General features: G+C 61.4%; 1 protein-coding gene and 1 long non-coding RNA gene across 10 annotated transcripts in view; both read left to right on the top strand.

Annotated features, from left to right (window-relative positions):
• Positions 1-12,088, top strand: part of PRR5 (proline rich 5) — a 48,547-nt gene extending 36,459 nt beyond the window's left edge. For 4 of the 9 annotated variants that reach the window (XM_025456834.3, XM_025456826.3, XM_025456817.3 and 1 more), the window contains 6 exons: positions 675-723; positions 2,014-2,071; positions 5,942-6,033; positions 6,384-6,524; positions 10,302-10,437; positions 11,121-12,088. In XM_025456834.3, coding sequence (XP_025312619.1) covers positions 675-723; positions 2,014-2,071; positions 5,942-6,033; positions 6,384-6,524; positions 10,302-10,437; positions 11,121-11,596 — 952 coding nt within the window. In that variant the 3' untranslated portion in view covers positions 11,597-12,088. Of the gene's footprint in view, positions 1-674; positions 724-2,013; positions 2,072-2,432; positions 2,584-5,941; positions 6,034-6,355; positions 6,525-10,301; positions 10,438-11,120 lie in introns of all 9 variants that reach the window. The other 5 variants (XM_035721753.2, XM_025456841.3, XM_035721751.2 and 2 more) reach the window with 5 other exon arrangements.
• A 2,919-nt stretch (positions 12,089-15,007) lies between these two features.
• On the top strand, positions 15,008-19,676 carry LOC125755904 (uncharacterized). Its single transcript, XR_007413419.1, has 2 exons — positions 15,008-19,318; positions 19,526-19,676. It is a non-coding gene; the product is annotated as an uncharacterized LOC125755904 (long non-coding RNA).
• Positions 19,677-22,230: the final 2,554 nt, after the last annotated feature.

Genomic DNA, 22,230 nt, shown 5'->3' with positions numbered 1-22,230 from the left:
CCTAAAGGCCTTTGAGGACCAGAGCAGCCACAGAGTGGGTACGGGGGGGAGTGAGTTTGGTACTCCCCCCCCCCCCCGAGTGTAGGTGTGCACGAGTGCACACAGCTCCAAGGGGGAGGGAGAGGACAGGTGGGCCTAACGTTGACAGCGCCCAAGCATTTCAGGCTGTGCCGGGTCTGGGCCAGGACACCCGCCGTTCCCTCAGCCCCCAGAGGTGTGCAGCACAGAGCTGTCAACGTTGAGTACAAAGGACAAGGGTCAGAGCCCAGCTTGGTGTGTCCTGTGTGGCCCTGGATGAGTCACTTGACCTCTCTGAGCCTGCTGAGGGTGGAGCATGGGAGGAGCCGCGTGAAGATGCCCTGGGGAGGACGACCGGAGGATGGAGGGAGGGGAAGGGTCTGTGCAGCGGCTGCAGGGGGAGGGATGGAGCTGAGGAGCTGGAGCCCCTCATCTGCCTGTGTCCCCCGAGAACGTAACGGGTGCCCATGGCCCCCACTCTGCCTTTGGGGAGCCTCCAGCTGCCTCTTGTGTGAAATGGTGGCAGGTGCCTGAGAGCCTGGGGCAAGCCGCACAGAGGCCCGCTGCGTGGGGACAGGTGGGGCGTGTCCCCCCCCCATGCCGTGCAGGCTCCGAGCCCTGCTGTCCCTCACTCCCGTGTCCCCTCCGGCCCACAGGCAGCTGCTGAAGACAGAGCTGGGGTCTTTCTTCACGGAGTACCTGCAGGTGGGTGGTCTGCTCTCCGCGGGGCTGGGGCTGCTTTCCGAGCTGGCCAGAAAGGGCAGGGGTCACCTGTTCCTGGTGGGTACATGGAGCACTGGTTCCCAGGGCCACCTCACCACTGTGACTCAGTTTCCCTGTCTAGCCCACGTGGAGCATCGTGAAGGTTAATAACAATCCAGGTGAAGTCTTCGTGCCATGCGTGCCCTGGCTCATGGCAGACATGGGGTTGGTTTTCTTTTCTCTCTCTCTCTGTCTCTCTTTTTTTTTTTTTTGTAAAGATTTTATTTATTCACGAGAGGTACAGAGAGAGAGGCAGAGACATGGGCAGAGGGAGAAGCAGGCTCCCCGTGGGGACCTCGATGCGGGGACTCAATCCTGGGACTCCAGGATCATGCCCTGGGCTGAAGGCAGGGCCTCAGCCACTGAGCCACCCAGGTGCCCCTGGGGTTGGTTTTCTGACGGGTCGTTCATCCCCTGGCATAGCAGGGTGGGCTCTCGAGCATCCACGTTTGTGTCACAGCATGGCCCCAGTGCCCTGAGCTCACATGGTGATGCTGTTGGCCTGGCATCAGCACTGCGAGGCCCCCAGTCCCCAGGTTGTGCTGTACTTGACACTTGTCACAGCTCCTCTGGTCCAAAGCCCGCAAAGCCCGTGAAATCCTGGAACTGCCTGCCCGGCTCACACCACCTGCCTGGGGTGGGCTCCAAGTGCAAGGCCTCACTTCATGCAGCTGTAGGGTTGGTTCTTCAGCATGACAGGTTTATCACGGGGTGACACTCATGCAGCGCCCATTTCAAGTATACAGTTAGTGGCATTCAGGGTGCTAACCCCACTAATTCCAGAACGTACTGCCCCCAGCAGCAGCCCCACATTTCCAAGCCGCCCCCCCTTCGCCACTCCCCACGGCCCCCAGCGGCTACCATCCACTCCGTGTGTCCAAGCGTTCCCCTTCTGGACGCTTCAAATGAGTGGCCGTGACGCTGGGGTGGCGTGACAGCGGGAACCCGGCACATTGGGCCTCAAGTCCCCGATGTGGTTCCCAGGCCAGGATGTCTGGCCTGCAGCCCGCCTGCATGGAGGGCCTTCCTTCATGGTGGGACGTGAAGGTGGCCACCTGCCCTGCGCAGCGGGCCTCTGGGGGGTTCGCTGTGCTCCCAGGGCGAGCTGGGGGGTGGCGGGCACAGCTGAGTCCCTGCCCCCTGGGCCTCGGCTGCCAGCTAGGGGGCTCCTGGGGGTCTTGCTTGCCCCCAGCAGCCCCGGGGCGGTAACGGCACCCCGTGCGTGCTTTCCAGAACCAGCTGCTGACGAAAGGCATGGTGATTCTGCGGGACAAGATCCGCTTCTATGAGGGTGAGTGGTGGCCCCGCAGCTGGGACCGAGTGTGGGCCGTGCTGCTGCTGGGAAGCTTGACCTGTGGCCCCAGGGCTCGGGGTGGGGGGCAGCAGGGCAGCCAGGCCAGAATCTGATCCTAGGAGGGAACCTTATTGGGAAGAACATCCCCCCTCCCGCACCCCTGCAATAGAGCCCAGGAGGGCTGAGATATCGGGTGGAGGCCCTGGCTCCCCTCACTGCCCCGGGGCCTCTGGCGCCTGAACCCCGTCCCAGCAACATCTCCGGGGACCCAGGAGCCTGTGCTGAGGCCTGTTCCGTGCGAGGCCCCGTGCTGAGCTCAGGCTCCACCAGCGTCTGTTGAGCGTCTTCTCTACACCAGGCACTTGCTCGCTCTGTGCTCCACCGTCCTGGGTGTTGGCCAGCTGCTGACTCCTTGGATCCCCAACGTCCGGGCCAAGGAGATAGCATCACTGTAGCCACTGCACATACAGGGAAACTGAGGCACCAGCCTGGTTCTACTACTGCTTCAGGTTTTTCCTTGAGTTTACTCGGATCCTAGGGTGAAGGGGTGGTAGCCCACAGCACAGAGGAGGACCCCCTGGCCAGCGGAGGAACTCAGGGCAGCATGTCCCCTGCGCTTCCTATACCCCTCCTTGTATCGGGCAGAGGCTCGGAGACAGGAGCCTGGGAGGGGAGGGAGAGGCCCAGGCTGGCTTCCTGGAGGAGGCGGCAGCTGAGCCAGCAGGGCAGGGTGGTGAGGCTCTGGCACCTGGTGGAGACGCCCTCCCACGCCCCTCTCCTTACTTGGCACATTCCAGAAGTGCCTGTGCCACCCACCGGCTCTGGCCCAGGGGAGCCGGGATCTTCAGAGAAGAGAAGCTTTGTGCAGCTCAGGAGAGCCCGCCTGCAGCGGCTGTGTCGGCCAGGCCACCAGCGGGGAGTGCCGGCGCCGTCCAGCCTCCCCAGGCCTCAGGGACGGGCACGGAGCCCCAGTCTGGGAGCCACAGGGCCTGGCCTGCCCTTGCCCTCCCGCCACAGGCCTGAGCCTCAGCGTCCCCATCCCAGCGCTGTGGGGTTGGATGGGCCCCACCCGCCTGCTCACTACAGGTCAGGCCCCAGGTAGCCTCTGGGGGCTCGGAGATGGAGGAGATCCAGCCCTGCCTGGCAGGGACCGACGGCCCAACTAGGGACACAGATGTGGGCCAGACGGTGACAGTTCAGCATGCCGAACGTCAGGCTGAAGGGAGGGCCCGGGGAAGGAAAGGTTAGCTCCGTCTTGGCAGTCAGGGAGGACTACACGGAAATGGTGGCCCTAGAGCCAGGCCTCAAAACGCAGTCTGTTCGGGAGGAAGTTCGGCCCCCCTCAGTCCATGCTGTGGGGACATAGCCAGCACCACACCCCAAGGGGTGGCCTTTGGAGCCTGCCCCGTCCACCTCCTGCCCCGGTGTGGCTCCCAGGGCAGCTCTCGAGACAATTCCTGTGGCCAGCAGTGTCCTCAACGGTGCCTCTGCTGGAGGGCGACAGGGGGCCTTGTGGGCAGCCCCAGGACCTTGCCGCCTACCCCGTTCCAGCCTCCACCCGGGCCTTGGACATGAGCTCCCGGGCCCAGTGATTCCTGGAAATGGGAGACCTGGAGTCTCCCTCCGGGGCTGCATGTGGGTCTGTGGTCTTGGAGCGTGGCTCACAGGAGTGGGCTCCGGCTGCCCCCAGGATGGCTCCTCGGTTGTCAGATGCTCCAGGACTCTGGGGAGGAGCTCGGGGGCTCCTGCAGGCTCCAGGCCCTAGGCCCGGGCCTCCCTCGTCCCGCAGGAATCCCAGCCTATTATAGGCCATTTGGCCAAACCGCACAGTGGCCACGGCCCTGACTCCTCCGGGCCGTCCTCCTGGCCGCCTGGCCTCCTCGGAGCCCCCGCTGCAGCCTTTTCTGCTGCCTTGTGGTCATCACGGGGCTGAGACCGGGGCCAAGATCAGCCTGGTGCCCTCCGGCCTCCCCGGCTGATCAAGGGAGACGGATGAGAACCTGGCTTCTGCTGAGCTTCAGCACGGACGCGGCCCAGCTGCGCCCACCAGTGGCCGTGCCTGTGGCCTGCTCTCCGCGAGCCTGCCGCCCTGTGCGCGCAAGGACGGTCACCACGCCCGTCGTCAGAGGATCACACACTGAGGCTCCAGTCGCAGGACTCCCCTGGGGTCCTCCAGCGAGCAGAGAGGGCTCCAGCACTGTGCCGCCTGAAACTGTAACCCCCCACAGCCCTGCCGCCCCTTCGCCGGTGCCCCTAGACCTCAGCCCGCGGGAGACCGCAGCCAGTGGGCGAGGCCGTGCTTCCCGGCCTCTCGGTCAGCGTGCGGCTCTGACGGGGCCTGGCGTCCGTGTTTGACAACATGTGCTTTCCGCAGCGTTTCCACCCCGCGGCCTGGCCCATGCCCAGAGCCACCCCACGGCCGGCCCCGGGAACTGAGCCGCCTTTCTTCTTGCCAGGGGTGGCAGGGACCTGAAGGGACTTTTGTACGGGCAGAGCTCCACGGGCGGCGGCCCCCACCCCTCCCGGGTTCTGCGGAGCTAGGTGCGGGCCCCAGGACTGGCTGCTGCCCCAGAGCCCTGGTGCCAGCGGATGGGCCGCACACGGAGGCCCCGCCACCGTCGGATGGGCTGCCTGGGGCGCCCCCTGGGCCCCGCGGAGCCCCCGCAGCCCCACAGATCTGGGCCTTTGTGGATGGAAGGTGTGGGGCCCAGAGCCCAAAGAAAGTAAGACAGGAGGCGAAGGCCTTTATCTGCCCCCCCCCCCCCGGGTCCCTTGGGAGCCTCGAGACTGTCCCCTGCGAGCAGTACTTGGGGAGGCAGCCAGCCTGTGGCACTTCACCCCCCTCACCCAGAGACACCCCTGCACCCCCTTTTATCTAGCCGGTCACTAGCCTGGCTTCCGGGGGGGGGGGGCGTCCCACCTCGCAGCAGGGGCCTTGGCAACACGAGCCGGGACCTGCTTATCCCAGACCCAGCAGGGCTTCATCCCCGCTGGGAGGGCCCAGGCTTCTGCACTTTGTGTTTCCTGGGGGAGCCCAAAGCCAGCCTGTGTCCTCCTCCCTCGGGGGCTGCACAGGCACCCAGAGCTTGACCAAAGGCCTGCCCTCCACACATCTGCTTGTGCGGCTCCCACCCTGAGGGTGTCCATCCTGGCAAACCCAGCCGCCTCCATCAGTTTGGATGGCACCTCCTCCAGGAAGCTCTCCCTGCCTCATCCTCTTCACTTGTCTGCTTTTGCCCTACCTGGGACATGCTGTTCTTGGACGCCATCTCCCTGGCCCCCCAGATCCCACCTCGGGCAGCCCAGGGTGACAGGGACCAGGGCCCTGGAGGAAAAAGACCTGAATCTCAGAGGCTCTGTCTTTTCATCTGCCCACTGAGGTCACCCCTTCCTTCCACGGGCAGACAACGCCATTCGAGGTCCTGCTTCCCCGTCCTGTGACAGGTCCCCGGTGCCCAGCGTCAGTGCTCTGTAAACATCGGTGTGGGCAGATGGACTCCCCGCCTGCTGGGGGGTCACATGGGACTCGGGGGGAGGGGAGGACGAGGCTGAGAAGGGGATGGGAGCCTCCAGCCAGTGCTAGCCAGTGCCGCCTCCACCCTGGGCCCCGTCACGGGGACCCTGTCACAGCTCACCTCATCCCCGTGGCCCTGGGAAGTTGGCCCCTGCACTGTCCTGCTTTATTGACGGGGAAATTGAGGCACAGGGAGGCCACACAGCGGACCCCAGGCCACTGGGGCTGCCAAGTGCTGGGGGTGGGGGGCCTTCCAAGGCCTGGAGCCCGGCCCACAGCTCCTGTGTCCTCCTGCACACGGGAGAGAGGACGGGGTAGGGGCGGTGAGCAGCGACGGCTGCCTGTGCCCACAGGACAGAAACTGCTGGACTCGCTGGCAGAGACCTGGGATTTTTTCTTCAGTGACGTGCTGCCCACGCTGCAGGCCATCTTCTACCCGGTGCAGGTGAGGGGCCCCCAGCTGCGGGACACCCGGGACCCAGGTCATGGCCCGACCCGGTCACGGGCATGTCCCTGGGCGTCTCAGAACGAGTTTCCCTCCCACAATTGGGAAATAAGGACATTCCCCTGGTACAGGCCCGTGAAGCCCTGAGCAGTGCGTGGTAGGCCCTGCCCAGCACACAGTAGGGCCTCGGCGTGGGGCAGGAGCCTCCCCTCAGGACCGGGGCTGTCCAGGGAGTGGGACGAGGTGGAAGGGGGGCCCCGAGGGTCAGTGGGGCCCGGACCTGTGGATGCGGGGGGAGGCAGGGGTCTCGTGACGGCAGCAGGGCGGGGGACGCGGCACTCTGTCTGCAGGGCAAGGAGCCGTCGGTGCGCCAGCTGGCCCTGCTGCACTTCCGGAACACCATCACCCTGAGCGTGAAGCTGGAGGACGCGCTGGCCCGCACCCACGCCCGCGTGCCCCCCGCCATCGTCCAGATGCTGCTGGTGCTGCAGGTGGGTGGGGGCCCGTGGAGGCGCGTCTCCGGGCACCAGGCCAGGCCCCCCAGAGGCAGAGCCTGAGACTCATTCGGGTCTACGTGGCACATCCGTGGGGATGCTTCTCAGGAAAAACCTGTGAGGGGAGAGGGAAGCAGGTGGAGCCCGGGAGGTGCTGGGGGAAGGTGAGCGTTCAGGACAGGCCTGGCCTCCACCTGGTTCCCTGGGGAGCCCAGGGTGTCCCTCATGGGCAGGGGCTGCCGTGCCTTCACGCCCCGCTCCAGTCCGTCGTCGGGGCTGTTGGCCGCCTCCCCACGGTGGTTCCAGAGGTTTCTGTGCAAGTGGCTCTCACCCTCCAGGGCAGCTTCAAGAAGGCGGCAGCTGCAAGGTGTTGGCGGCCACCCTCCAGCCCCTGGGAGTGAGTGGCCTGCCTGAGACCGCAGAGGGGCTGACGGGCCACCAGCCTGTGCCGCAAACATGGCATTTTGCGAACGGCCGCATCTCCGGCCCCGTGATGGGCACAGTGTCCCGCAGTTTCCGCACTGTGGCGGGACAAGGCTAGGGACCGTCAGCCGCCCCATGGTACAGGCAGGGTGTAGAGTCCTCGTCCATCCAGGGCTGATGAGGCCTGTCCTCGCCTGCGTCTTACGAGGCGAGGACAGGTCAGTGTTCTGTATCCCCCGAGCATGTGGGTGCCCTTCTAAAGTAGGGTCTGCGAGGCTGGTCTGGGGTCTGGGGCAGCCAGTGAAGGTTCCAGAGCAGGGAAGGGCTGAAGAATGTGGAGGTCTAGGGGTCGATGGACTGTACTGGGTGGGAGCTGGTGCCGGGCCTGCCACGGATTTGGAAGGATTTTCGGGGCCCCTGGCTGGGTGGAAATGGGACCTCAAGACTGTGTCTCAGCCTCTTTCCTTACCTGTGCAACAGTGAAACCGCCTGCCTGCAGGGCACATTCCAGCACTTAGGGGGTTAAACCCGGTGTAAAGCCCCTGGTGGTACTTCTGGGAACTCAGTGGCTGGACCGAGATTTAGAACCAGGAAGGGGGTCCCACCTTGATCCCAAGAACACAGGTAGGTGGGGGCCAGGCTGGGGCAGTGCCACCCCCTGGTGGCCTCTCTGCCTCACACAGCTTCCCAGGCTTGGCCCTGCGGCCTCCAAGACTTGCCCTCCTGCCCCCACCCCCTACCCATGGGTACAGCCCTGGCCGCACGCCTGTGCTATTGCACCACTCCCTGCCCGGCCTGCACGTTGAAGGAGCTTGTCTCATGCCCCCGGTGCCCTTGTCCCCACTGCTTTCCCGTCCCAAATGGATCTAATGTCACAGCTGCTGGTGAGCATGTGCTGGGGACCAATCGTGCTCCCTGTGCTTCTCCAGCAGAGTGACCGTTCTCCTTCCCAGGCCCCGGGGCAGCAACTGTGCATCGGAGTGCCTGCCAGGCATGCAGCCCCTGGTCCCCCATTCTCTTCCTGTGCACCCAGGGGCAGAGACAGACATCCTTTGTAGGTCTCAGGAGTGAAGCAGTGTGAAGCTCACGGAATGGCCCAGCTGAGCGGAAGCATCGTGGTCATCCTTGCCACTGTTGCTGGGGGTGGAGGAGGCTCCCGGGAACGTGGGGTCCTGCATGGCAACTTAGAACCCCACTGCCCAGATCTCTGGGGTCTGTAGTGATGGCTCCTCTTTCGTTCCTGCTGTTAGGGATTCACATCCTCTGTTTTAGTCAGCCTAGCTGGAGGCTTAGAGACGTTGCTGGTCTTTCCAAGGAGCAGCTTGGGGTTGCGTTGATTATCTCTGAGGCTTTCCTGTCTTCGGCTCGCTGACTTCTACTCTTATTATATTTGTTCTGCTTTCTTCGAACTTTGTTTGCTCTTCCTTTTTCTAGTCTCCTGAAATAGAAGCTTAGATTATTGGCTTTCGGCTTTCTCTGTCCTAGTATATTCATTTGATGCTACAGCTTCCCTCAGGGCACGGCCTCCAGTGCATTCACTGTGTTTTCATGTTCATTTCACCCAAAACATTTTATTTACTTATTCATGAGAGATACACAGAGAGAGGCAGAGACAAGCAGAGGGGAAGCAGGCTCCATGCAGGGAGCCCGATGTGGGACACTTGATCCTGGGTCTCCAGGATCAGGCCCCGGGCCGAAGGCAGGTGCTCAACCGCTGAGCCATCTGGGCATCCCTCACCAGAAACATTTTAGTTGTTAAGATTTCTTCTTCAACCCATGGGTTATTTCAAAGCAAGTCAGTTGTTTCATCTGCACGTATTTGGGGATCTCCTGGTTGTCTTCCTGTTCTGAGTCCTGGCTTCATGCTCCTGTGGTCTGAGAGCAGGCACTGTAGGATTTTGGTCCTTGTCGATGTGTGAAGGTGTATCTCACGGCCCCGAACGTGGCCAGACCTGGCAGGTGTCCCACGGGAGCTGCGGATGCGTGTTCTGCCATTGTCGGGGGAGAGCAGTCTGCTGGTGATGAGATCCAGTCAATTGGGGGTAGCATTGAGTTCCATGTGTCCTTCCCGAGTTTCTGCCCACTGGTCTGTCTCCGTGCAGGTTGAGGTCCCCCACCATGAGTGGATTCACGGCCCCTCCCGTGGCTCTAGCAGTTTGCCTCACCTGGCCGGACGCTCTGTTATTAGGTGCAGGCACCTTAGGGGTTGTCATGCCATCCCAGAGAGTTGACCTTTGTATCATTATGTCATGACTTTCGTGACTCCTGATGACGCTCCTTGGGCCAGAGTCCACCCTGTCTGAAGTAACTTGGCTGCTCCTGCCCTCCTGAGACTGCCATCAGCGTGGCACGGCTCTCAACCCTCTGCTTCTATTTATTTTTATTTATTTTTTTAGAGAAAGAGAGAACTCTAAGCAGGCTCCCTGCCCTGCACGGAGCCCAGTGAGGGGCTTGATCCCATGACGCTGAGATCGTGACCTGAGCCAAAATCAGAATTCGAACCCTTCACTGACAGAGCCCTCCAGGCACCCCTCACCCCTTTACGTTTAGTCTGTGGGTCTCTCGTAGGCGGTGTGACTGTCTGTAGCTGTCATCTGACGTCCTAAGGGTGTCATGTGCTGTGAGCCAGCAGCAGCCCCCTGGGGAGGGATGTTGTCCCCTCATTCCTTCAGACAGTGACTCCGTGAGCGCTCACTGGAGCCCGACTGTGCCAGCCCTCTGCCGGGGATGCTGGGGCACCAGCTTGCACCCCATCAGCAACACCCAGGCTGTCCTCCGGGCGGCTGCCTTCCTCAGGCTCTGGCTCTGATGGAACCAGAGGAGGTGGAGCTCCCTTCAGAGCTCGGATGAGGGGGGTCAGGGAGGAGGTGGACAGCTGGCAGGGCCGGGCGGCAGTGTGGAGAGGATGGGGGGCAGCCTCCCTGGGGCAAGGAGCAAGGGCCCCCAGGGTGGTGCTGCTGTCGCTCAGTGAGGTCAGCTGGTGCGTCCCCCAGGACTGCCCAGAGCCTCTGGGAGGCCAGTGCGTGGCTTTGGGGTTGGGGTTGGGGTTGGGGGACTCTCTTCCGAAGGGCAGAGTACAGGTTTCTCAACCTGGTGTGGCCACAGGGTGTCACAATCTTTCAGGCCACTCCAGCTGCCATGTGCAGAGGGCAGCCTCGAGGGTGTCAAAGCAGGGAGGGACAGACACCCCGACTCAGGAGGGCTGGGAAGGGAGGTCACCACAGGCTCGGATGGGGGCCAGAAACCCGGGGGTCTGGCTGTTGGTGGTGACTGTTGAGCTCAGTCTGACTGGGCCGGGCAGGCGAGGAACAGGCTGTCCGGCGACCACCCGCCTCCCTCCCTCTCTTGCAGGGGGTGCACGAGTCCCGGGGCGTGACCAAGGACTACTTGCGGCTGGAGACGCTGATCCAGAAGGTGGTGTCACCCTACCTGGGCACCTACGGCCTCTATTCCAGCGAGGGCCCCTTCACACATTCCTGCATCCTGGGTAGGGCTTGACTGGGCCGTGGGCGGGGAGCTGGGTAACCTCTGGCCCCATCCACCGCTGCCCGGGCCCCCCAGGGAATCCAGCCATCCAGGCCCCCCAGGGAATAGACGGCCAGAACCAGATCCCACTGGGAATGGGCTTTTCTGTCAGGCACAGACCGGTCCCAAGCATTCACCAGCCCTGCTGTGTGCAGGGACCTGGTAGGCCGACGCCACACACGGCGACGTGATGACTCCCCTAAAGCCCGGCAGAGGCTTCTGTGTTCCCAGTGAGGTCCCATCTGAGTTCGGTCCTGAAAGTCAAGAGTTGGCCAGCAGAGGGCACAAGCATGTGCAAAGGCCCAGAGCCCAAGGAACCCAGCTTGTTTGGGGATTGCAGGGGTGGGGCTGCCTGGCCTGAAGGGCAGAAGCCAGCCACGTGGCTCCTTTAACACATGCCCCATTGCTTCATTGGGCTCAGTAAACCGCGTCTGCTGTGCCCCGGCCCCTGTTCTTGGCCCTGGGGGGTCTCCACAGACCAAGCCCCAACCACGTGGGCTCTCACCACCAGGGACCAAGCAAATGAGAGTCCAAGGGGCTCCAGGAAGGGCCTGGAACACACGGGTGCCTGGGTTTGCCAAGTGGCTGCTGCCCACCCGGCCCCTGGCCTCCCGGGCCTAACACCTCGTCTGTCTGTCTCTGCAGAGAAGCACTTCCTGCGCCGCTCCCGCTCAGGGGACGTTCTGGCCAAGAACCCCGTGGTGCGCTCCAAGAGCTACAACACCCCGCTGCTGAACCCCGTGGCGGAGCACGAGGCCGAGGGTGCAGCAGCCGGTGGGCCTGGCATCCGCAGGCACTCGGTCTCGGAGATGACGTCCTGCCCCGAGCCCCAGGGTTTCTCCGACTCGCCTGGCCAGGGCCCCGCCGGGGCCTTCAGACCGTCTCCGGTGCCCCAGTCGGGGCCGTGCCCCAGCAGACTGTACCCACCCAGCCAGCCCCCTGAGCCTGGCCCAGGCGCGGCCCACGGCTCCCCGCCCTCCTCCAGTCCAGAGAACCTGGTGGACCAGATCCTGGAATCCGTGGACTCCGATTCGGAAGGGATCTTCATTGACTTTGGCCGGGCCCGTGGCTCTGGCGCATCGGAGTTCGAGGGGGCTGGGGGTCGGCAGAGCATTGTGTGAGGGCCCCGAGTTTTTACTGCCCCCGTGTGTGTGCCTGTGGGGTGCATGTGTGCAAGAGGTTTTTTTACTCTTTCCTGTGGGCGCCAGCCACTTTGCCATTTCCTGAGTCTGTCGGAAAAACCACCACCACCCCAGCCCCCAGCCCCGCTCCGTGCTGGGGCCTCTTGGCTGCTCCACCTGCCTCACAGGTCACCAGGTCCGCTGGGCAGCCGTGTGTGCATGGAACAGACATTGCCACCGCCCCCAGCCTGCCCCGGCCCGCCAGTGTCCACCCCCGTGGACACCGAACCCTGTGGCTCAGCCGGGCCTCCAGAATGATCCCCAGAGCAATGGGGGTCGGTCACAGACCTGCCTAACCCCCTTCCCGTTTGCCTCAGGCCACAGCGTGACCTGTGTGTGCCTGTCCCAGACCCTCGAGCCACCCGTCCTTGCTCTGCCCGGGGCGGCTGGCCGTGGGCAGGAAGAGGATGGAATAAAACCTGTCTGCCCCGATCCCGAGCTCATGTCTGTGATGCCAGGCCCCAGACCTTCTTCCCCGGGGCTACACCCCCAGATCTCACATCTCGGTCCCAGGGCAGGTTGCTGGGGCCCAGTTCCTCTGCCCCATCCTGATAGTGGGGCTCAGAGGCCCCGAAAAGGAAGAGCTGGAAAGCGGGGTAGCCTCTTAGGAGTGGCTGGGACTGTGGCAGGAAGGGCACACGCATAGGGTCAGGGATGGGCACGGCCACCAGCGAGGGAAGAGCACATGAGGTTTCTTGTGGGCCAGGTGGGGATGTTTCTCATCCGGTTGGAAGGCAACCCCCTGTCCCATTCAAAGGGCTCACCCCTCGAGTTCATCTCTTGGAGGTGGGGAGGGGGCCCCATGGGATGGGGGCTGGAAAGTGCTGTGCACTGGGTGGTCAGGAGGGGAGGCTCACTGATGGCGACACAGGGCCCGCCAGCCATGGGGATCTGCGCGAGGAGCCGTCTGCGTATCTCCTAGGAGACCCAGCCAGGAGCCCCGCTTCAGCTCGGGGCACAGATGTGCCGTGGGGCGGCCGGCCAGGAGGAGCTCTGGCTTGTCATCTGTGGACAAGATGGGAATGTACTGACTTCAGGAGCTCCGCGCCCCGCCCCCCCGCCCCGGCACTTGGAAGGTGCTCCAGGAACAGGTGGGCGGCCCCGAGTAGGGGGCAGCCGGGCAGCTGGGAGGACAAGAGTGAGCAACCCCAGCCTCAGGGGAACTGGGCCGGAAGCCTGTTCCAGGTCGGAGAACTAACGAGAAGGGCCACTCGGCTGGGCCAATGGGGCTGAGATCCCTGAACTGCCTTCCTTGGCTCCCAGCTCCTTCCTGGAACCCAGGATAGGTCTGGAGCCAGCTAATGGATTGGGATGGGGGGTGATGACCATCAGCAGGGTCCCCTCCAGGCAGAAGAGCCAGGCCAAGGCCAGAAATGGCAGGGACCTGTGTGGCTCTGCCCTCACCGGGGGGCTGGGCCCTCTATTCTGTGCCCACCTCCTAGTGTTAAGGGCTCCCTTGCAGAGGTCTGGGCATCCCAGGCCCCTGGGGATTCTGGTGGCACCTGCTAGCACAGGGGCTCACGGCCAGGTGTGGCCTTTGTCTGTGGGGACCCCGGAGCTCTGACAAATACTGCCCTGGGCAGAGGGAGACCCCATACGCCAGCCTGTGGTGCCTCACCTGTGATGGGGAAGGTGAACCCCCGGGAGGGTGGGTGCAGAGCGTGGGTCCTGAAGAAGTGGAGGGGCTGCCCCCAGGACCCCCCCCTTAGAGGAGCAGCTTATCACCTGGGCTGGGAGCAGGTCTAGCAGCCTTGTTCAAAACACATTTAAGGTAAACCGAAACATCTTGTCATAAATGGGTAAATGACATGAAAACTCAGGACCAGAGGTCACATAATTTAAAGGACCAGCTTCTGCTTCCTCCCCCCAATCCACAGAACGTCTCACGTACAGATGTGTGGGCCTTGGCCTTGGATGAAGCACCAGCATCCCTTCCGAGAACCAAACTTTCTTACGATGAAGGCCACATCCCCGGTCAGGTCTCACTTTGGCCGCCAGGGAGCTCAGGCCAGGCCCCAAGCTGGCTGCGGCCAGTGCAAGCCTGCGGCCCAGGAGCCTGCTGTCCTACCCCACCCCACCTGCCACCCCTAGTCCCTCCACCTGTTCCCTCCACGGGACTCGTCACTGTAATTTCAGGGGCAGACACGGGACGTGGGGCTGGAACCTTCTACGGTGCAGGCATTCTAGATGTGGAGAAGCCCGTACCTCTGCAGCCCCAAGCCGTGGAAGAGACCTGGGCCCGGGAAGGGGCCCCGGGGCTTCGAGCTCCTGGGAGACCCGCTCAGAGGGGTCTGTGATTAGTCCGACCCCCACGAGGAGGCCGCCTGTCCTGTCCCCGCCGAGCCCCAGCCACAGGTCAGCGAGCCTGTGGAACGTTCACTATTCGTGGTTGGTCCGCCCACGGCATCACCAGGGAACCTTCCCCATGGGCTGGGCTGTGAGAACCCACCTTATGTTTCTGTCTTCGTTGTAGGTTCTCGGGACACTCTCTGGCCCCTGCGTGGGGCTTGGGGATCTCGGGCCCAGCCTGCACCTGCCGATGCGGACTCTGCGTCTCAGCCAGCCCCCAGGGGACCCGCGTGCCGTGACCCGCACCAGACACCGGCAGCCCTCCGTCCCGAGGCGGGTGCTCCAAGGGTTTGAAGTGAGAAGTCCCGCTAAGCATCAAAGTCAGTAGCGCTTCGGGCAGAAACTCGCCCAAAAGCAGGTGATGGAGCCGGAGGGTGGTGGGAACGGGGCGCCCGCTCTATCCCGCAGCCTCAGCCGATGAAGAGGATGGTGGCGGGGGTGCAGGGGGACAGAGGGCCACACAGCGGGAAATCTGGGAGAAACCGACAAAGCTGTCTTAAACGATTCAACCCGGGAACCCCATGTCCGCGCTGCAGAGGGGGTCCCGCTCTCCGTCTCGGGGTGCTGCCTCGGTCTGTGTGACTCCTTGGGGCACCTGCGAAGCCCGTCTAGCACGTCCTTAGAATGGCGCTTTTACAAGAAAACACAGATGACGAGGGGAGGTGCACGCTACTGACGCCCCACATCCCCGCCGTCTGCAGAACGTGTCAGTGGCGGCGCCCCGGTCGGAGCCACAGCCAGATCTCACGCGGGCCCATACCCCCCTGCCCACTTGTCAGGACCTGAAGTGACATTTCAGGTCGCAGCACCCCCTGGGTGTGACGTGAGCCTGTGTGATCGCTGCTGGGGACAGACGCTGGGCGCTGCTCCTGGGCCCGGGCTCCGCCGACCGTGCGCTTCTCAGGAGGGACGCTAATGACGCTGCTGTCCTTCCGTCCGGTGCATCAGCTCAGGGAGCTGAGGACTGGCGCTCCAGCCCCTGTGGCTCACCTCTGAGGGCGGGGGGGGGGGGGGGGACTCAGGGCACCCTCCCCTGGGAGCCCCCCACCGTGTGGCCCTGTTCAGGGCGCTCCCTGGCTTCCTCCATGGGGGCCGCCGGCCTCCCCTTCCTGCCAGAGTCGCCGGGACCCAGCGCTTGGGAGTGACAGGTGCCCCACCTGTCACCCTTGATGCCGCCTCACCCTCCTGCCTGTATCGCTGCCCCCGCCCGGCTGGGCTGCCTCCCTCCCCAGCTGCACCCCCGGGGCAGCCAGGGAGGCTGCTCCACAGCACGGGGGCTGCCCCCCGTTGCCCTCCCGGAGCCCCCCGCAGCTGCCTGCTGCCCTGGGCCTGGTGCGGAAGGCCCTCCACGGGGGCGCCTCTCTAGGCCGCCTCTGGCTGGGGCTCCCCACATCGACTCCCTCCTCCATGCATGTGCAGCACATGCACACCCCTGCGTGCACACCCCTGCGTGCATACCCCTGCGTGCATATGCACATGTGTGCACACACACTCCCCTCCCTGAGGCCCTTTGCTGCTTCCCACCGCTGCCTGCACCCCTCATTCTCTGCTTTCCCTGAGCCGGACCCCTCTGCCTGGCGTACTTCAAGATTCCCTGAGTGCAAGATGCTCCCTGGTTTCCCTGAGGGGAAACCTGGCCAAGCCTCCCCTGGCACCCCCACCCTCACCCCCCTTCCTAAGGCCTGTGACATTCCCACGACACCGTGGGCCCCGGGAAGGCAGGCCTGGGCTAACCCGGCTGAAGACACTGGGAGCTCCATGGCCCCGACTGCCTCCCTCACCTGCACCCGTGGAATCCAGGAGGGGTGAGGCTAAAATGAGGAGGGTCCCCTCCTGGAAGAAGACACAGGACCAGGATGGGAAGAGTGGGCAGCTGGGGCCCAGGCCCCAAAGCAAGGCCCCCTCCTTCATCACATTCTCCATGAACAAGCCCAGTGCACCAGAGCATCCGGGAACTGAGGGGCTTTCACGGACCTCCCACAGGGAGGGGAGGTGGGGTCGGGGGGAAGGGGGGCTGCAGGAGAGAGTTTCCACCTCCCACCCCCCTGCACACACCTCTGCATTCCCTGCTGGAACTCAGGTTCCCCTGGAGGTCATGCTCATCTATGCAGACACTAATGCACGCATGCATACGTGTGTCTCTGTCTCTGTCTCTCTTTGTCTCTGTCTCTACCTCTCTACCTCTGTCTCTCTGTCTCTGTAACGCCAATGGCACTAAACCATCCTGGCCCTGCCCCCTCGGCATCTTCCTTGTTTTCTGGCAGAAAAGGTCAGCTCGGTCCCTTGGTCCCAGGCTTCCAAACCCAGCCTGTCGCCCTTCCTAACAAGCAAAGGCCCTTTTGGCCGCCAGGACCCACCCACTTTGGGAGGCAGGAGAACCGGAGGTGGAGAAAGCCACCTCCAGGGACCGGGAGAATTTTACAGCAGCAGCTGTCCTGGCCCCCAGGAACTTGACGCTCTTGCTCTGGGCCAGCGCCCGCGTCGTCCTCCCATCCCCACCCCTGTCCCTGTCCCTGGGGCTGCCTGCTACCACGAATCCCATTTCACAGGCGACAGGACAGAGGCTCCAAGAGGTGTGAGGCCGGCTATGGTCCCTCGGCTGAGAGGGCGGCCGTGCCAGGGCCCTGTCACACCTCGGTCCCACTGCAGAGCTCTGGTGGCTGCTGGCCAGAGCATTAGGGGACGGGGACGGGGGACCCATGGCTGGGACCTGCGCCTCCCGGGGCCACATGCCTGCTGGATGAGCTGAATGGTGGAGGAGCCTCTGGGGAGCAGGAAGGCCAGGCCAGAGGGAGCCTTGGTCCTTTTCTTGGAAAAGGTAAAGAAAATCCTGTCCTGGGCGCGGGTGTGGGAGGGCCACCTGTCCCCGGGGCTCACTCAGCATCCAGAGCTGCTCTGGTCTGCCTGCCTCGCCCCTGGAGAGGCCCCCAGCCCAGGCAGCCGGCCCCTCCCCTCCTCCTCCCTAGCACTGCCCAGAGGTGGGCCTGCCATCCTGGGGCTCCATCTGGGCAGGCCGGGCAGGGCCTCCGAGGAGCGGGACACACCCCTTGCGGCCCCAAGTCCAAGCCCACTTGGGGTGTCTACTCCTCAATCTGTTCAAGCCTTAGGGAGGGGTATGCTCAGCCCCCCAACTGTCCCGTTCAATCGCTCCCACTGCCACTGCTCCTGGCTTTCAAATGGGCACCTTCTCACTGGACCCTCAAGTGGTGGATGGAGAGGTCCTCCCATGTCTCTCCTTCAGGACACTAATCCTATGGCTCCTTCAGGACACTAATCCTATGGGGTCAGGGCCCCCTGATCTCTGACCTCATTTAAACCTTAATTACTTCTTGGGGCACCTGGGTGGCTCAGCAGTTGGGCATCTACTTTCAGCTCAGGGCGTGATCCCGGGGTCCTGGGATCGAGTCCCCATCGGGCTCCCTGCATGGAGCCTGCTTCTCCCTCTGCCTGTGTCTCTGCCTCTCTCTGTGTGTCTCATGAATAAATAAATAAAAATTTAAAAAATAAAGCTTAGTTACTTCCTTGGAGACCCCGTCTCCAAATATAGTCATTCAGGTGGTCAGGGCTTCAACATACACATTTTCAGGGGACACCGTCCCTGAAATAATACCGTCCACCCTGATGGATGATGGGCCCATTTCTCAGGTAGCAAGATCCCCAGGTCCACCCTGGAAGTCAGAGGAAGTTCACCTGGGGCCAGGAGCCCAGTGTGGTCACAGGTCACGGGAGCCCCACCCACCCTGTAGCATTTAAGAAAACTGGGGGTGGGTCACTATAACCTTCCTAGTGCCCTTGCCTGCCTGCCTGCACCCCTTCTGAGAGTTAACCTTTGCTTTGGGGTGTGTGTGTGTGTGTGTGTGCACCCCACAACTGCCACCCACTAGCCTGAGACCCCAGTGAGCACAGCCTTGGACCACGGGGTGTCCTCTGCAATACCCGCTTTGCTCTCTGTAGCGTCAGTCTGGCTTTTAGGAAGGTCCCGCAGGGGGCTGGGTGGCCAGAGGCCCAGGAATCACAGGGGCGAGGAGACCTGTGCTCTGGAGGGACAGATCGGAGTGGGGAGTCCCTCCTGGCTGGAGCTGCCTGGAGCCCAGGATGACCCCGGAGAAGGAAGGGAAGACCCCAGGCTGAGACAGAAAGCCTGGAAGTCGGTGTGTGCTCCTAAAGATTTGACTCACGTGTGATTTCCCATTTGACCATCAAAGTACTACTTGGCCTGTGAATTAAAAGAAAGACTGCTGGGTGTACACCCAGGTCGGCCGAAGGAGGGGACTTGAAATGATATTTGCATGTTCGTAGCAGCACGATTCACAGTAGCCCAAAGGTGCAAGCGACCCAGTGTCCATGGACGGACCAGCAGATAAACAGAATGTGCTCCATCCACGCAAAGGAATATTGTTGTCTTTTTTTTTTTTTTAAGATTTTATTTATTTATTCCTGAGAGACACAGAGAAAGAGGCAGAGACACAGGCAGAGGGAGAAGCAGGCTCCCTGTGGAGAGCCCAATGCGAGACTCGGGACTCGATCCTGGGGCCCAGGGATCACGCCCTGAGCCGAAGGCAGACGCTCAACCGCTGAGCCCCCCCAGGCGTCCCCGAATATTGTTCATTCTTAAAAAAAAAAGGCGATCCTGACACGTGCCACGACACGGAGGGGCCTTGGGGACATCATGCTCAGTGAAACAAGCCAGTCACAAAAGGACAAGGACTGTCGGATTCCATTTTATAGGAAGCCCCTCGAGTCATCAGACTCACAGAGGAAGAAAATAGAAAGGTGGTTGCCGGGGGCACGGGGAGTGGGACGGACGTGCCTAGTGGGGACAGGGTTTCAGTTTTGGACAATGAAGGAATCCACAGCGTGAGTGTACTTCACAGGACGGCGCGGGATACTTAGAAGGGGTCAGGACGGAGGGAGGGAGAGAGCAGGGAAGGAAGACCTCCTTCCCTCCCTGTGGCACTTTCCTTGGGGAGTGTGGGCGCTCCATGCTGGCCCCTCTGTGGAGGCCTGAGTGGGGGGAGCATTATTCCAGCGAGGGACTGTGGTCTCCGAACTCTGGGAGTGTCCAGCAGTGACCTTGGGGACTCCGTGCAGCTTCAGCCAGGGATGCAGCGGGCACAGACTCAAGCCCCTAATATCACGATGTTCTTCTGCTCTCTGCCTCCTGGGCACCTGGAAGGCCCCCACTTCCTTGTCTCCTTGTGGCAGCTGGGGCCACGTGACCAGCTCTGGCCGGCGCGTTCTCTGCAGAAGGGATGCGGGGCCCTTGGGAGCTGCCAGGTGGAGATTCTCCGGAGCTCGCCTTCCCTTTGTGTGGTGAGTGGCACTGTTCTAGACAGGACGGCTCTGCTAGGTGAGGTCTTGGGGGCTGCAGACATGTGGTGTGAATGAGAGGTAGACCTAAATCTGTGTGAGCCCCTGAGATGGGGGGGGCTGTTTGTTACAGTGGCATACCCTGGCTTGACCTGACTGATACACTCTTCTTTCCCAAATGCTCTTTCCCTCGGGCGCCTGGGGGCTCAGTGATTGAGCATCTGCCTCCGGCTCAGGGCATGATTCCGTGATCCTGGGATCGAGTCCTGCATCGGGCTCCCTTCATGGAGCCTGCTTCTCCCTCTGCCTGTGTCTCTGCCTCTCTCTCTCATAATAAATAAATAAAATATTTTAAAAAATACTCTTTCCAAAGTGGTTTGTGAGCGGGGGGAGAAGGCCAAAGGGGATACGCGGTTTTATATGTTTATATGCACACGTACCCATGTGGGCAGAGCCGGGACCCTGGGCTCTGATCCTGAATTGGTCGCTGCTGTGTGACATTAGGCAGGTACTCCATCCTCAGTTTCTGGCTTCTGTAGCACGGATTTTTCCAGACACAAAATTCTGTGGTTGGTGATATTTCTTTGCTTGTGCACACATTATGGACACATGCAGAGCCCGGCTGTAGGATTGTAAGCTCCCAGACACCAGCGTCCCTGATTAAGTAGCTCTGCGCAGACAATGCATGGGGTAGACAAGCGCTTAATGGGTTTTGACCTGAAAGTGATAATGGCTTAATAATAAACGGACGGTCTTACCCCAAGAACGCTCTTCCCCATTGACTGATGTGTTTGCTTAGAGCTCAGAACCGCTTTAACAGGCTGTAAAAAGCTATAAAAATGTAAAGTATCATCCACATCATCACAAGAAGAATTTCTCATGCTGACATTTCTCTTTTCACTATGGGGATTTATGTCAGCCTGTGTTTGGCGGGGGGAGATGGGAGGACGCGGGATCTGGCAGGGTTCGTGTTTGCCAGCCCCCGAAGTAGATTCTGTCTCAATATAGGGCAGGAGGTCGCTAAAGGATGTTGGGAGATCCCAGCCGTCGGGAGTGGGAGAGCCAACACCGAGGCACCACTCCTTCCAGGAGCAGGGACCCCAACCCACTCCAGGGGACACACCTGATGGGAAAACAGCCACTCCTGCAGGCCCTGCCAGGGACACCCCCACTGTGTGGAGATGCCCCCACTGCACAGTGATGATCCCACTGCACGGAGATGCCCCCGCTGCACAGGGATGCTCCAGTTACACAGAGATGCTCCCACTGCATAGAGATGTTCCCATTGCACAGGGATGCTCCTACTGCATAGGGATATTCCCACTGCACAGGGATGCTCCCACTGCACAAAGATCTTCCCATTGCACAGAGATGCTTCCACTGGACAGGGATTTCCCACTGCACAGGGATGTTCCCACTGCACAGAGATGTTCCCATTGCACAGAGATGCTTCCACTGCACAGGGATGTTCCCACTGCACAGGGATGCTCCAGTTGCACAGAGATGGTCTCACTGCACAGATGCCCCCATTGCACAGAGATGCTCCCACTGCAGAGACACTACGATTGCACAAGATGCCCCCACTGCACAGAGATGCTCCAGCTGCCACCAGAACTGACACCAATCATGTCCCAGGTGCTTGTAGCCACCGCAGCCTCCTCCACCCCTCCACTCACATGCCCAACCACCCTTTCCACTGTAATATATTCCAGGACTGCTTCCTCCCTAAGAGCATACATCATGATGGTGGAGCCTAAGTCCCTGTTTGGGCCCTGGTTGCGAAGGAAAACGGGTAAACCCATTGTCTGGCCACCTTGGGCAGAGAGACTAGGAGTGGGAATCCCAGTGTAGCAGGGGCATGTGAAAGGGGCAGGGTGCCAGATGGCACAACCGGTGTCCCACCCTCATGTCAGATAGGGCATCAAGAGTGTGGCCTGCTCAGTTGCAAATCCACAGGATTTCAATAATTAGGTCCAAATGATCCCAGAAAGCATCGTGCAGGGTGCACATGGGTTGTACTCAGTTTGCAGTGAGTGCTAACAACCAGATGCATTTGCTCTGAAACAGGGGCGGGAGCAGGCTTGGAGGGCGGGTGGGAAACCCGCCCTGAACTGGGAGCTGGCCCGGGCTGCACCGCTGCAGGGAGGCCCTCGCCTGGCCCCGGGTCTCAGGGGCCTGGCCCGCAAGGGAGAGAGTGGGGCGCGATCTAGATCCCTTTAGGCTCCATCCAGCCGCCGCGCCCACACTCAGCAGGGAAATTCTGGTTTCGAGGTTTTAATAAGGTTCAAAGCAGAGCAAGTCTTGGCTCAAGCAGCTGGCAGGGAGAGTTAATTTGAGAGAAAACAAATGTGCAGCCTAAGACTTTGGACCAAAGGATCTTTATTTCCTCCTTTCTTCAAGCTCTCCAGCCCCCAGTGCTTATTAACGTGGAATTTGCTGCTTGGGGAAGAGCCAACTCTCCGACTTCATAAACATTTGTAAGAGCAAATTTAATAAAGCCGGGAATAATGCCATTCAGATGTAATTCCTTCGTTTCGCATTATTATTCTTTGTCTTCTCTTGCAAGGCATTTGAAATGCACGGAGTTATTGTTATAGCAACAAAAGGAAATGAGTAACTGGTGGCTTGCTGATTAGACGCACTTGGGGAAAAATGGAGAAAGGAACCTAACCGGGACCCGCCTGGGTTTTACTGTTCCTTTCTCTTTCTCCTTCCTTTTACCATGAATGGCGAACACACCTGCATTGTTTCCCCTGTAATCATTCTGCATTACTGCCTTATCGTACGCATGTTATGACCACTAAGCTATAGCTGTGGAATTTGTATGAAAGTCTCACAAACACAAGTGCAGGGAGGGTGGCATTTTCCCCCCCCTCCGTGTCTTAATACCGTGCAATTATGGGGCCAGCCACACG

Source organism: Canis lupus, chromosome 10, assembly GCF_003254725.2.
Source record: "Canis lupus dingo isolate Sandy chromosome 10, ASM325472v2, whole genome shotgun sequence".
NCBI classification, from domain to species: Eukaryota; Metazoa; Chordata; class Mammalia; order Carnivora; family Canidae; genus Canis; species Canis lupus.
The sequence above is the reverse complement of the archived record's forward strand: the minus strand, read 5'-3'. Positions and strand labels throughout refer to the sequence as shown.